Source organism: Sinocyclocheilus rhinocerous, unplaced genomic scaffold (assembly GCF_001515625.1).
Source record: "Sinocyclocheilus rhinocerous isolate Xijiao unplaced genomic scaffold, SAMN03320098_v1.1 scaffold26, whole genome shotgun sequence".
NCBI classification, from domain to species: Eukaryota; Metazoa; Chordata; class Actinopteri; order Cypriniformes; family Cyprinidae; genus Sinocyclocheilus; species Sinocyclocheilus rhinocerous.
In genome coordinates, this window is record NW_015648545.1 from 259135 (window position 1) to 274288 (window position 15154).

The 15154-nt window shown below is 36.0% G+C and overlaps 3 protein-coding genes across 3 annotated transcripts in view; all 3 read right to left on the reverse strand.

Annotated features, from left to right (window-relative positions):
* Window positions 1-310: 310 nt before the first annotated feature.
* Window positions 311-2671, reverse strand: LOC107709899 (mpv17-like protein 2). Its single transcript, XM_016514568.1, has 5 exons — window positions 2112-2671; window positions 1755-1916; window positions 1309-1385; window positions 1093-1219; window positions 311-891 (listed from the first exon to the last, which is right to left on the reverse strand). The coding sequence occupies exons 1-5, from the start codon at window positions 2299-2301 to the stop codon at window positions 857-859; spliced, it is 591 nt and encodes a 196-aa protein (XP_016370054.1). The 5' UTR covers window positions 2302-2671; the 3' UTR covers window positions 311-856.
* Window positions 2672-3003: 332 nt separating this feature from the next.
* On the reverse strand, window positions 3004-4527 carry LOC107709898 (gamma-interferon-inducible lysosomal thiol reductase-like). The gene is made up of 6 exons (XM_016514567.1): window positions 4345-4527; window positions 3996-4070; window positions 3788-3877; window positions 3549-3701; window positions 3391-3459; window positions 3004-3290 (listed from the first exon to the last, which is right to left on the reverse strand). Exons 1-6 carry the CDS (start codon window positions 4510-4512, stop codon window positions 3225-3227), a joined length of 621 nt encoding a protein of 206 aa, XP_016370053.1. The 5' UTR covers window positions 4513-4527; the 3' UTR covers window positions 3004-3224.
* A 4449-nt stretch (window positions 4528-8976) lies between these two features.
* LOC107709897 (phosphatidylinositol 3-kinase regulatory subunit gamma-like) overlaps window positions 8977-15154 on the reverse strand; it is a 29640-nt gene continuing 23462 nt past the window's right edge. The window contains exons 11-16 of the mRNA XM_016514566.1: window positions 13971-14096; window positions 13743-13885; window positions 13430-13606; window positions 12179-12250; window positions 11507-11680; window positions 8977-10034 (exon numbers count right to left, since the gene is read on the reverse strand). Coding sequence (XP_016370052.1) covers window positions 9845-10034; window positions 11507-11680; window positions 12179-12250; window positions 13430-13606; window positions 13743-13885; window positions 13971-14096 — 882 coding nt within the window. The 3' untranslated portion in view covers window positions 8977-9844. The remainder of the gene's footprint in view (window positions 10035-11506; window positions 11681-12178; window positions 12251-13429; window positions 13607-13742; window positions 13886-13970; window positions 14097-15154) is intronic.

The window sequence follows — 15154 nt, forward strand, 5'->3', positions numbered from 1 at the left end:
GAGCAGCATCCTGTCACTCTCACTCAGCAGGTTTGTCTGTGCTGCTGACAGCAGAGCAGATCACGTGCCGTCAAAAACTGTCATACACCACTGAAAGACAGATGCCTTGATAGATGAATAAAAGTGCTCTTTGAAATTTAGATTCAACCTCAAAGTTCAAGTTATAATGCATAAATATAGAGTTAAATCTGACTCTAATTTATCGTAATATTCAACACAAAAAATTATTTTATTTTCTTCCATTAAATAATCATAAATTCAAGTAGTTTCACATAATGACAAAGCAGACATCAAAAGTTCTATCCAACGGATAAATTTATCATCATCAAAAAAAAAAAAAATTAATTAGGCTAAAATGTACGTGTTAAGGCAATTTATGAACATAATAGCAATAGTAACAATCAATAGTAACATTACTGCCTATGCAGCATCCGTTACAGCATTTCTCCAATGTACTGTATATGAAAATAATATCAGCAATTACTGTGATTAATAGCATGATAACTATAACTATAGATTACTATAAAAACTGTATTCTATACTATTATAAGAATATAATGTAAACAGTGTGATTTTATAAACTGCCCTTCACATGTCAAAAATACACAGATTTTGGACAAATAGATTTTTCAATACTTTTTAAATGATTAAAAAACAAAATACCAATGGCAAGTAACCTTATTTATTTTGCCAATGTACCTGGTATTACGGGATAAAATTATATGAATTATATTATGTGAAATTTAAAAACAAAAAGCTGTCCATTAACAGTCTTGAATAATAAGATTTAATTATTTTTATCGTGATTGAAGCTGTGTTTTTTAATATTCTCTTTCTTCAGACATCTTCAGGCAGTTCACTCAGCTTCTTTTGTGGCTTCTACTTGGTCTCCTGGAAAAACACAAATGTCATTTATCTCCTGTTACAAGGAAGCTTACACCCAGGAGGAGAGAGTCTCACTTTAATTTTTATCTTGCCAGAAGTTAAATAAACCAAGACTATATTATTAATTAAGTAATATTGTTAAGTAATTCTCACAAATGTATTATTACGTGATGCCATGTGTTATGTGGCAGATGCAACCTTTCTTACTGTGTTTGAGGTAGGAGAGGTAAGTGTCCCATCCCAGGGTAATTATATTCACATAAAGGACACGAAACTTGGGTGGCAAGAAGTAGAAGTTTACCATTTGAGCTGCTGGCCAAACACACCAATCTGCCTAAAAAGAAGTATGTTATGAAACGTTGTCAGCTATGAACTCAAGTCATTTGGTTGAACTAAGGACAGATGCTTAACAGTGCAACCTACCTTGTAAAACTCCCAGAATTTGTCTCTGAATTCTGCTTGTGCCTCAGACAAAGTGTGACCCTCCATCATACCCATACCTCCATAAATAAATAAATAAACAAGCAGGTGTAATATTCATACTTAATTTTTTTTTTACATTATAAATCTTAAATATCATTAAGTCTCCTACTGTAAAATGTACACTACACGAATAAAGATTTTGATGTTTTGAAAGAAATCTCACCAATTCTGTATTTATTTGATTAAAAATACATTAAAAACAGTAATACTGTGAAATATTATTGCAATTTAAAATAGCCTACATTTTTATTTTAATATATTTTAAAATGTAACGTGATGGCAAATCTGAATTTTCAGCAGTCATTACTCTAGTCTTCAGTGTCACACGATCCGTCAGAAATCATGCTAACATTTTAAAATATATTCAAATAGAAAATGGGTTTTACCTAGAAAGTACCAGGCCCCCAGTGCTGGCGATGCGACCAGCTGATCAGTAAGCACTTTCTTGCAGACATTACTGATGCCATTGCCTACAAAGTATTTGTCGAGCCACAGGTACCAGTAGTGCATGAAGGGACCCATAGAGCATCCGACGGCAAACATACAACCTATGGGGGCGCAACACCGCGAGAGTTCATAAATCTCGCGTTACTTTTTATGACAGGATATTCACACGATACCATAAAAAATAAAAAAAAGAAAGAAAACGTTTTAAGTAACTACCCAATGGCACAGAAATTACAAAGATTAGCTCATTTTTTAACAAGCCAAACGTTTTTGGTAACAATTAGTTTTGTTGTCACCTGTACGCGACCAGTCACGTGTTCGGCCGGGCGTCCTCCGTCTCTCTCGTGTCTGCTGGATGAAATCGCCCGCCGCCAACATCCCTCCGCTGCTCACCGTGTTCGTCACGATCAGAAATCTGCCTCTGAAAAGCGGCTTCCAGTAACCGGCGATCCTTATGAGAAAATCCTTACTCTGACGAGATATCATGTTTAGCTCGATTTAACTTAAATTCCTGTCAAGTTTCCGATCGATCAACGCTTGACGACTTCATTCGCCACTTCTGTCCGTTTATATATGGCGTAAGGTACCCAAAAATATGTTTAAATACTGAGAAGTTTTACTAACTTAAAATGGAAAGGAATGCATCTTCCTTAATACTCTCAGATAGATAGATAGATAGATAAAACGTAGAGTTGTTCCGATATCCCCAAATTGTCCAGTTCGGCTGCAATTAGATCTCTAACACATTTAGATCTTTAGCTTTAATTCATAATGACCCAGCGGAGCTTGCATTAGCCCGTGACTAGTCACACGCGTGATGGCTTTGCCTTCAAGAACATCAAGATTGCGTCTTGGTTGCGCAAAACGTTACATCAGTTTGACCCATCAATATTTTCCTCCCGTTTGAACACGGATTACAGCTCATAATTTCTTGATTTTCGAGTGCCTACTCTTTATTAATAGTTTTTATATTAACGTTAGCTGTTATATTTATAAACCCAAAGTATTTTCACTTTGTAGGTCAAAATAATGTAGGACTCGGTTAATAAGCAAAAATGTGAAACCACTGAGGAAGCATTTCTCTTGAATAAAGTCCACTTTAGCATTGACTGATTTCTTAAAAAACATTAACACAACAAGTAAATTAAAACTAAGAAAAATGCAAAGGTGATGGAAATTTGCTTTTTTAATTTTGTTTATGCATACAAAACAGTTTTAAAATGTGACTGGATAAACATACGGTCTTGTCGCCAGATGTCATTTGCAGCTGAAAACCACGTACAAAATTAGGGTTTCATGTACATACAAACATAAAAAGATAACAACAAAACACTGCAGCATGTTTTCGCTTATGTTTCATGCATTTTCTCCATTCTTGACATGAGTAGCACTGTTATCGTAGTGATTGATTAGTTCATGCAGTAACTGTTGGTTTTCTTCTTCAACCCTTGACCACAAGCAGGTGGTTTGTCACCCTGTATGAACACAAAGAATGAAGACATCATGTAATGGACTCTTCATTGATGAGATAAAACACTAAAATGATCATAAACACTAACAGGTTTACAAACAAACCTTGTACAAACTGCACACAAGATTGAAGAGAGAATCCATCGCTTTATCCTGAAGAGCATCTGTGTGTTCCTGCAGGAACAACAATGTGCCATTTAATCACCAGGAAATACTGAACAAAAAAACATTTTCCTTGTAAATAAACAAATACGTATCCTTACTCCATTAACAGTTATCCAAGGCACATATTCATGAGGAGGTTTCAGAGCATTTGTTTTCACTGCATTTTGATGCATTAATTTATTGCCCTCATCTCCCTTCACACAATTCATGACTGAATCCCACTTTGTATCAGGAAAGTAGACTCCGAGACACTGAGATAAGAGGTACAGATTAGCATTGCATTGCATCGGGGTTTACAATAAATAATAAATAAAATAAGAGAAGGTAAAATACTTACAGGCTGGGCAGCTTTCAGCACATCTACTCCTGACTCCATGCATAAAATTACTGGAAAAGCATTTATTCCTAACATACTCAACAAGCAGGTCTGATAGAAAAGACTACAATTATAATACCTGCATTTCAAATTCAAACAAGATGCCTCCAATATTAACATCAATCTGCTTTAAAAAGCTTTAGGGGTGAAATAAATGGCAAAACCTCACCTCAATCATGTTACCTAGACATTCATCCTCTCCATGCTGACAAGTGAAGATGTACTTCCCTTGATCTTCTTTCTCCTATTGCGAAAACATTACGATCAGCATTTTAACATTAATTTAACTTATTAGTTTGACTTTTACTGTGTGTAAAAGAAATTGGTAGCTATTTGCACAGTGCAAATTATGTTAATACTGTTTACAAGTTGTGAACAAAAGTAAATATCTCGTTTACACATTGTTAAGTGCAAATAGCGATATAGATGCTAGTCATATAATATGTAAATAGAAGTAATGTGATGTCTGTCTGTACTGGGGTAAACTGTCTGAGCAACACTTGGGAGTGTAAATATACCTGTGCATTTCCATATGGAACCAAATCAATACCCATGATGTCCTGCAACATAATGAAGGTTGGCACGAGCTGAAATACAAGAAACTGTCTGCATCCAGGACACAGAGACTCATAGTACAGGCTCACATTGACCGGGGCAGCGTTGGGCTTTGTTACGTTAAACTTCATGCATTGTTCCAGCACCTAATAAAGACGAGAATAAAGGGAAACGATCAGCTTCGTTCACAGTAATCGGGCGTCCGCCTTCTTTGATGCCCCCCCCCCCCAAAAAAAACGGGGGGGAAAAAAAAAAAAATTGGAAAAAAAAAAAAAAAAAAATACATTTTTAAGCATTTTTAAATATTTAAATTTGACTTCCATAGTATGAAAAAAAAGCCAATGGTGCCCATCAACTGTTCGGATACCAACATTTTTCAAAATGTCGTCTTTTGTGTTCAACAGAAGAAAGAAACTGATACAGGTTTGGAGCAAGTGGAGGGTGAGTAAACGATGGCAGAATTTTCATTCTGGAAGTGAACTGCTTCTTTAAAATAATAATTTTAAAATAATAAATTCAATAATTTCTTCTTAATGACCAAGTGAGTAATTTTTCACTTTGTTTTTCACCACTAGTTCCAATTGTGAATTAAAAACACAATATAACACACACATGCACTAACTTGTTTTTTCAAGGCATGCGGGTTGTTTCATTTAACTATGCAATTGGCGAAAATTTCTCTTCACTGGGGAATTTGTGGGAATAAATAGGTTAATTCATGAACAGACGGAACAAGGAACATTCACTTTATATGTGCGTCAAACAACAGCTATTATAAGGGCAGCATATTTCAAGATTTAAAACTATCCTGATCCAGCTGTAGGTCAAACAATGAAACATTCTCTAGGTCGGCGCTATAGTTGCTCAGATTTTTCCACCCTCAGGTAATGTAAGGGCACACGCCAAAGTGTTTGTCAAAAGACAACTGACACAACAAAGTTCTGGGTCACGGTACTTTCTGCTGCTTCAGCATGACATTCGCTGTAAAAGCAACAGTTGTTCGGGTCACATCACACATCACAAGATCAAAGTGATGACAACAGACAAGAAGGTGCAATAGACCCATCTTTTTATTGTCTTAAAAATAATTCCATCTACCTATTAAAGAGCCGTATCTCTGTAATGCTTATGTACCTGTTTGAAAGACAAACAACACTGATGCAAACTGTACACAGAAAAATCTGCACCCAAAAACAGATTGGAGAGAACAGAAGTAGTAAAAGGAAATAAAAGTATGTACATAAAGTTTGTGCACACACGCATCCAATAGAACTGTACTGGGTAACAAACAGTGCTCCCCGTCCTCCATGTCTGATGGCACTGCATTATCTTCAACAGACTACTTCACACACTCAGGGGAAACAAGACAGAAAGGTATCATTTAGTTTAGTTTAACGAGGTAAAGTATAATTAGTGGTTATGTATGAAAGCTTTTTCCACCATGGGATAAAAAGATCTCACAATGCAGAATTATGACATAAACTCACAATATATACATATATACCTATATATATAAAATTCTGTTTTGTGTTTCCGCCATTGAAAAAAAAAAAAAAAAGTAATTCCAACTTTTTACCTCACAATTGTGAATTTTTTCCGCACAATTGCAAGTTTATATCTCACAAGTCTGACTTTATATCTCGCAATTCCAACTTTTTTTCCCACTCAGACGTGCCAGAAAAAAGACAGAATTGTGACACAAACTAAGCTTCCATAGTTATGTCATAACCACGATGCATGAAAAATGTATTTCATACTCTGTTATAATAGAACAAAAACAAATGTCTATTAAATATTTGGCCCTGCTGTATCTTACTTTTCAGTATACATCTTGTCGTCGAAAGACGGAAGAGGAAAAAAGAACTACTAATTTTAGTTCTTGCTCTGACTGAGACTATAGAAGGAAGTTAGAATTCAGTCTATAATTATTATAAACTTTCCATCTGGACTTTTATTGTTCTATGTAACTTGAGACTTGAAAAAGAAAAATATGTCTGCTATGAAAAAAAAAAAAATCAATGAAGAAGAAAGCTGGCAAACCTGCTCTGGGTCACAGCTGCAACCTAACAGACCATATTAAACTTCCTTTTTATTCAGAAGAAAATATGTGAGGTGAGGGAGCACTGTTGAACAAAAAATGAAAACAATATCTTCAAGTTTAAAACAACAGAGGCACAAAAAAAGACAAGAAACCTCGTCTAACAGACTCCTTTCAGGACCAGACAGAGCATGTCTGAAAATACATCTTCTATTTGGTTAATTAGATACTGTAAACATTTGTAACTGTACTGAATGGAAGAAAGATATTCAAGCTAGCTTATCTTTGAATCTGTAAGGTCATTACTTACAATGAGAGGGGAAAAAAAACAGACATACAATTAGTCTCTCTTTAAAAAGGAGTTGAAGAAAAAAAATGACAAAGAACAGACTTCTGCACGATCACAACACACTGACACTACAGGCCTGTCACTAAAATGCGTAATTTACCTGCGTAATTTCAGTTGCTCATAAAGGCTGTCAAGCTTCATTAATTGTCACTCAAAATCACCTCAAGATGTGCTTGTATAGTGCATTTAAAGGCTTTTACTCCACTGCTTTATCTCACATAAACTTGTCACATCTGGCTCATTCTCTGTGCTCTCAGTGACCTGATGTCTGTCAGTCAGAACGTTCAAGGAATCATAACCAGTGTCTCTGTTGTCGCTCCACTCCACACCATCATAGCAAAACAACATCATCCTATCAATATAACAAAACAAACCGGAGTATACCAATAAACAAGCTTATGAAACAAAAGCCTGCCTCATTTTAATGTTTGTGGCAGATTTATAAACAAAAAAGAATCAATCTAAAAGGAGGATGTCGAAAGCAAATGATTCAGGCTAGTTTAAAATTTCTAGGTTTTAATTACGTTTTAATTCTAACTTTGAAAACCTCACTTTTAAATCAACTAGCTTTCTAGAAAAAACTGATGTAGTGTATTTACGTTTTTTTTTCTTTTTCGGTTAAAACGCAGCCTTAATAAAAAAAGCCTGTTTATACCAAGATGAATTCCTTGATTGGAACAAAAATGCGGCCCAATTTTTGCTTTCAATTTGTCTATTTAGACCAAATGCGTAAAAAAACGGAACAAGTGCTGAATGAAAATGCAATTTCTCTCCCTGACAGTAGGTGGCGTTTATGGAAAAGCAAGAAAAAACCCTGCTGTGCTACAGACACTATTGTCTGTAAGTGCCAACAAATTAGTTTTATGTAACAGCAGTGGCTCTGGGCATGTGACTAAAAAGCCTGAATCTTATTGGTTGGTATAAAGGGATATAGTTCACCCAAAGCAAAATTCTGTCATCATTTAGTCACCCTCTTGTTCTAAGCCTGTATGATTTTCTTTCTTCTGTTGAATACAAAATGCTAGTAACCAAACAGCTAATGGCAGCCATTGACTTCCATAGTATATAGTAAAAAAATACCATGTAACTCAAAGGCTACCAGCAAATGTTTGGTTACAAACATTCTTCAAAATATATTCTTTTGTGTTCAACAGAAGAAATAAATTCAGGTATTTTTGGAACAACATGATGGTGAGTAAATAATGACTTTTTTTTTCTTTTTCATTTTTGGGTGAACTATTCCTTAAGAACACCTATCCGTTAAAAAAAAATTTAAAAAAATGTCACGTTGACGGCATGCAAATGTTTGCATCAGTCTGATCAGATCCATTATCAGCCGTTTCATCAAATTCAAATGTTTATCACAATGAATGTTTGTCTTGGTGTAAACAGGCCTAAACACTAACCTTGTAAAATGGATGAAATTACTCCTGTTGTTAAAAAAGTACCTCAAATGAACTGACATCCATGAAAGTGCATACTGGTTAAGACCAAACCTCATTAAAAGCTAATGTTAAACATTACAAATAAGAGGTCCTTTCATTCATCATCTTGATACTCCCAACAGACCTGTAATTAGAAAGTGTTTTATTTGAAAGTATATAACAGAATGCGTTTGATGAGATGACCCTCCTTTTTTCAATTAAAAAAATCGTGTAGTTGTGCTTTGAAAGCATTTGATAAGCAAGTTAGCACTTGCTCAACTTGGCTGTAGGGCTCAAGGAGTATATAATATATATATAATCTATGGAAGTGAAGCATTCTGTACCGCCCCAATCACAGGAAAGCTCCTCCAGGACACATGGGCAGAAGGCACTTTTAAACCACTTCCTCTCAAAGTATGTCTCATTTAATTATACTTTCTTAGTAAGCAAGCACAAAATTGCTCAGGTTCTTGCTAAAAAGCATTTAATCATCACTCACTAAATATATGTTTCTTCATCCAGCTGACTGTATGATGTTCAGAACAATGTCTCATCTGACTATACGAGTCACAGCAAAGCCGAGGTCACAGGATGAAACACTTAGGGGTGTACAGTTACAAAATGCCCAACAAACAGGACTCATTTCCTATTACAAACATAACATATTCCACCTGATAATTTCCTCGAAAATCTGTAATCATATCCTAGTTTAAAGGGGTCATATGATGCGATTTCAATTTTTCCTTTCTCTTTAGAGTGTTACAAGCTCTTGGTGCATAGAGGGTTTTCCGTACCATTTTGCTTGTGCACATTGAATAACCTTTCTAAGCGAGTGGAAGCTCCTGTGCGCGTTGTTGCTTTGGGATCACCTTTGTTCTGGATCTTAACAGTTCTCTATAGCTATGCATCACTCTCACGTTACAAGAGTCAAAAATTAAAGCACCAGGAAGCACCAATACCAGCCCACAGAAACCATTAAGATGCCAGACTTCCAACTGTGTGGTGTAATATCTCAAAGAAAAGCACATAATTGTTGATGGCTATTTATTCTGACCATGACGACTAGCTTTAAAGTCGCAGAATAGAAGCTAAAAGGACTTCAGTGTCCCTCGAACATGTCTGATATAATAATAATAAAAAAAATAAAAAAAGGTTTGTTTCACATCTTCTATAGGACAACTGACATAAAGAGGAATCTATTCATATGGTTGGCAGAAGTGAACTACCAAACAATTACACAGTGACATAACAGCTAAAAGATTGATTATCAACAGCTGCAACTTTCGGTTAATTCCTCATCTCATCTCGTCCCTGGCCCGTGTCCTCATCGAAAATATCCAGGACTACAACACTAGTTCGAGCTTTCATGGAATAACATGACACTTTCCTCTCCTCACTTTCCTCTCTCTTGTGTTGGGACAACAATTACAGAGTAGCTGTGATTTTACCGTAATTACTGCAGCTGACTTTGACTGATACGGAAAAAAAACCATGGGCTTACAAAAAAAGCCATACGTTTACTTACGATAATATACTGTGCTTATCTGTTCTCTACGATAAACATAAAAGTTTGGTGTTAGTATAGTTTGCTCCGTATAATGTGCTTAATCATGCTTTATATGTGTGTCCTGGGCCGTCTCGTGTGGCGGTGCTCATCTAGGCTGCTGTGCGAGGACCGGATAGGCCAGGGTTACATTCAGTGTGTCGTTGTGCTGGACCAGAGAGGTGTGTTTGTAGTGCAGGACCAAGTCTTTCAAGGAACCGTAAAGGTTGTAAGGCTCAGCAAATCCAAAACCTGTGGCCGTCTTGTAAACCACACAATGTTTGATCTCTCCATCCATGCTGTTGGAAAAGAAGAGAATGTCAGGCCACAGCTCGAGAAGAGAACTGTGAAGAATTGGACAATTCCAGTTCCAAGTTCCTCTTAACACTTCTAGTTCTAGTCTAGTCTTTCAGTACTTTTAAGGAATCAATATTTAGAAAAAAAGAAATGTTATAGTTTCAAGACCTTTTTTAAGACTTGCATGTCCATTTAGAACAAACCATTAGAATCTCAAAAGAAAAGATGTATCTAAGATTGCAAAACAGGGTAACTGCAAGTTTATAATACTTATGACTTGTTTTATTTAAAATATCCATATATGTATTGAAATTGGTTTGTACTAATATATCAATATACTGTACATTAGAGGTTGATCCATATTGAATTTTGCCAATAATGTTTAAAGAATAAAAAGGCAATAAAAACTAGTAACTGAAACCAGTAAAATCTAAATACTGAATGTGTTAAATAATATTTTTACTCTTTCCTTCCTGTGATGGGGCGGCCCAGAGAGAAGCTACAAAAGTTTATGCTTAATTAAAATGCCAGATACAGTTTACTGTGTAACCAAAACACCAATAATATCCTAAAAAAAGATGCGAGTCTTTCAATTATAAACAAGCCTAAAATGCAAAGGGACTCTTATTTTGGAATGTCTATTTTCTACTTATCACTATTTACTAGCTGCTCATTCAAAAAGGTGAGGGAAATAAAAGATGTGCTCTTTCAACCATCTACAACATATTATAATATAAGCATCATGAAGTAAACATTGTAGTAATTCATCAAGACCATAAGCAATCGCTTGGCACAAATGCACAGTAATCATTGTTTGTGAACTGTTCTGAAAGCGTCAGCCTGTAGAATGTGCATTCTGACTTTGAAATGTGCAGCTCTCACATTTATTTAAGCCTTTATCAAAGCTTTCTGAAGTTGAATAATCACATGAGAACATATCATGATTCCTGTTTTTCAATCCCCAAATTTAACCTCTTAAAATGATTTTATTTTACCATTTAAGATATTTCAGACGTTTTATGGCCTTCAGTTTGATCAAACTGACTTTTTTTAAAGGACCAGCGGAAATACATTTAAAACATTCCATGCAAATTTCATAAAAAATGTGCATTTACACACACTCTTTTAATGTCTTTTTAGAGACTGTATGTAATCCAATAATATTAAACAATAATACAAAGAAATCACAAACTGGACCACAAGTCTTTTTTTGGGGGGAGTTGGACTATACAGGATGTATGGTTTCTGAATTAGTAAAAGGAACTGGTTCATTAGAATCGTTTGTTTTGTTATGAGATTACACTGGTCACACTGAATGTTTTGCGCTCTAGATTCGGTGTTACGATTTGATTATCAATGCCATTCAGTTCCATTATTTTTTAAAAAAGGAACCGGTTCTGAATAGGATGCAAACTATAGCTGCAGCAAATGTGATGCTGGATGTGGTGAATATGGAAGTGCTTCAGTAACTCACACTACAGAGCAGGCGAAGGAGCCCTTCTGGGTCTGGCTCTCTCTGATGAGGAAGGTGCCGTCTCGTTTGCCTCTCAGGAGATCCTCCGCCTGTGTGCGCTTGATGTCCCCAACGTACCAGGTACACTCGTCATGATGTGCTTGATCGTCATCGTCATCCAACAGAGAATACAAGCTGAAAGGAATGATTACTCTGATCATTCTAAAGGAATGATTTTCTATATTTGATGTACCTGCCCAAAATATCACGATTTTGTTTTATTAATGAATATATTATTTAACATTCCTGCTTGCTGTTTATTGAATTTTTTATGCCATGTCATCACCAACGTCTATTTTTGTGGTAAAAACAGTAGTTTAACATACAAAGACAAACAATAAACAAATCCACTATTACATCTCTTTAAAATACAATGTAAGATCTTTCAATTTAATATTTGACATGGTTTCAACATTGTTTTGTGGTAAAACCTTTTTTTATTTTAGTACTTTTGTCTAATGATTTTAAAAGCAGACAGTCAGTCCATGTTTAAATGTTCAAAATCTAATGTTAAGTCAAGTTCAGGGAGTTCTGTGGGTATCCCAAAAGGACCAATGGACCTGGGTCTGGCTTCATACAAATTCAGATTTCTATTTGAAAACATTATCTAAGGACAAACTGAACAGAACTTACTCCTCTGATTCGTTCTTTATACCCAGCCATTCGTTGATCTTCCTTTGTTTGGTGCCTTTCTGAGTCAACCATCTGCAAAGACAATATCAGTGCTTTTAACATCAGCAATGGTTACCTGTGAATAAATACCCAGAGTGCAGTTTCCTAACACGCTTTGCTGAATTTACAGCATCACAACAAAATAAATTATATTGTGAGCTTGCAGTTACGCCTGCATACCACAAAATAATGTCAAGACAAAATGTTTTTATATAGCGTTGTCTTTACTGGCTTCACTCAACAGTAAGAAAACTTGACTAGCATAGTCCAGTTCACAAACAAATAACTTTTAAGAGCCAGATCTTGTAATTAATCACTCAAACAAACTTACAAATTCACAGTTTTAATCAGTCTGGTGAATCTATACTACCGTTCAGAAATTTGGGGTCGGTACGTTTTTTTGGTTGTTGAAAGAATTAATACTTTTATTTATCAAGGGTTCATTAAATAGATCATATGTTGCAGAATTTTTTTGTAACATTATAAATGTCTTTCTTGTACTCCATTAAATGGTGTTCTTTTGAACTTCCCATTCATCAAATAATCCTAAAAAATGCATCATGGTTTCCACAAAAATATTAGACAGCACAACTGTTTTCGACATTGATAATAATAAGAAATGTTTCTTGTGCACCAAATCGGCATATTAGAATGATTTCTAAAAGGATCATGTGACACTGAAGACTGGAGTAATGGCTGCTGAAAATTTAGCTTTGCCATCACAGGAATAAATACATTAAAACAAAAAGTATTTTAAAATGCAATAACATGGTTGCTCATATGACAACACATTTGCAACATATCAGTTTTGTAAATAAATATATTTTAATTTAAATTTAAAAAATTTACATTATAAAGTGAATTGTTAAAACATTAAAATCTGAAATATTATAGTTTACATATATTGGAGGTGTTCTTACGTGCACCAAATCGGCATATTAGAATGATTTCTAAAAGGATCATGTGACACTGAAGACTGGAGTAATGGCTGCTGAAAATTTAGCTTTGCCATCACAGGAATAAATACATTAAAACAAAAAGTATTTTAAAATGCAATAACATGGTTGCTCATATGACAACACATTTGCAACATATCAGTTTTGTAAATAAATATATTTTAATTTAAATTTAAAAAATTTACATTATAAAGTGAATTGTTAAAACATTAAAATCTGAAATATTATAGTTTACATATATTGGAGGTGTTCTTACACAAGATATTGGTCCCTTATCTTCCTCAGCTGTATGAGGTCTGGTTTCAAGCTGTTCATCCTCTTGTCTATCTCTCGATTGTCTGTGGCTTGTCGCTTCAAGTCCAGTTCCAACTTACTCTTGCTGTCATGAATCTCTGTCACTCTGGATTTCAGCTTCTCAGAGTTGCTCTGAATTCTGAATAGACAGTAAAAAAAGGTTTCCCACTTATATATAAGTCAAAACATGACTCCGATTCAAATTAACGCCAAGGAGTTATGGGACACATCTTTTGCATTATAGTGCTCTGATGTGTAATGAAAGACAAAAGTACCTCTCAATCTCCTTGTCGTTGCCTTCTCGGCGATACTTCTCAATGCTTTCTCTGCTGAGGCGCTCCTGGGTTTCACACTGCTCCTCAAAGATCTTTATGGTCTCATTAAAGGCCTCTATGGCTGTTCGTTTCATCTGCAGCTCCTGAGAGAGATCGTACAGATCATCTCCGTAAGTGACTGTTAATTAGATCCAAATGCATAGGCAGGAGAGATGAAATGCAACCTACTTGTGATGTGCGTGTGTATTCTTCATACAGTACATCATATTCACGACTCTTCTCCTGATACTGCTCATGATAAACCTTCAGCTGCTCTCCTACTGCCTCGACACTGTCCTCTTTCACCACCTGATCCTGCAGAGCACAAGATGTGTTCACAAGCCTTATTCACCCCAAAATGAAAATTCATTATTTACTCATCCTCAAGTTGACTAGAGATATGCAAGAGATATGCAAAACTGTATTTCTGTCATGACAACTCTCGGAGGGATTGGCATGGTACTGTACATGGCAATGTTAATGTATTTGGTCTTGGCGGAATACATCTGCTACGCTGCTGCTGCTGTTGCTGCTGCGGCAGAGCAAGTACCGAGACTTGCTACTGCCAATACATCCACAACATGCTGCTGTGAGCATGTAAGAAATATTGCTGCTGCAAATATAACATACATGAAATAACCCCCATATAGCATACATGAATCACCTCGTAGCAGATCTATACAGGTGGAGCTGGGGAAGGTGGAGGGTTTCTGAAGCAAGCTGCAACTGCTACGGCAAGCACTAGTCATATATTTGAATGTTGAGCAGCGAGCTCATTGGCTACCGATACAGGAGAGAACCAATCAGCTGTGCCATGTGATAATGATGTCATTAGGTCAGACTGAGTTAGACCTATCGGACTGCGCCATCTAGAGTTTCATACCAGAACTCTGTATTTCACACAGCAATTACCATTTAAACATCAGAGAAGCAACTTCCACTAAGTAGGGCTGTGCGATTAATCGAAATCATCATAAAATCGTGATTTGAGCGTGCGCGATTTCTAAATCGGAATGCAGCGCGCCTAAATAGAGCATGGAGAACTGAACAGACTGGGCGGGCATACAAACGTAACGCCAGGTTCACACACTCCGTCTGTGGTGCGTATTTTTTCCGCGCCCATGTTAACGGATCAGAGCGTTCACACTGCACGCGATTGCGGTCCGGCAGTGCGCTCCAGGAGCGGTGCATCTGCAGCAGTCATGCTGCTATCGTTTCCGCACGGAGTCTATTTCTGCCCTGCTGCACGCACTGAATTAAAGTGACAGCGCATTATTCGCGGTAAAAATTAACATGGATTGACAACAGTTCAACAACTGCGTCAGATAAATGCATATAATTAAAGTCCACTGTTTCACAGTCAATAGCAGAGT

What these genes read in the sequence shown, in the direction of transcription:
- LOC107709899 (XM_016514568.1), bottom strand. Translation starts at nt 2,301, where the DNA reads ATGATATCTCGTCAGAGTAAGGATTTTCTCATAAGGATCGCCGGTTAC. An exon ending in ACGTGACTGGTCGCGTACAG is followed by an intron (nt 1,917 to 2,111) that starts GTGACAACAAAA and finishes GCGCCCCCATAG; the next exon opens with GTTGTATGTTTGCCGTCGGA. An exon ending in CCTCTCCTACCTCAAACACA is followed by an intron (nt 892 to 1,092) that starts GTAAGAAAGGTT and finishes GTGTTTTTCCAG; the next exon opens with GAGACCAAGTAGAAGCCACA.
- LOC107709898 (XM_016514567.1), bottom strand. Translation starts at nt 4,512, where the DNA reads ATGAAGTTTAACGTAACAAAGCCCAACGCTGCCCCGGTCAATGTGAGC. An exon ending in TTCCATATGGAAATGCACAG is followed by an intron (nt 4,071 to 4,344) that starts GTATATTTACAC and finishes TTTTCGCAATAG; the next exon opens with GAGAAAGAAGATCAAGGGAA. An exon ending in TGCTGAAAGCTGCCCAGCCT is followed by an intron (nt 3,702 to 3,787) that starts GTAAGTATTTTA and finishes CTCTTATCTCAG; the next exon opens with TGTCTCGGAGTCTACTTTCC.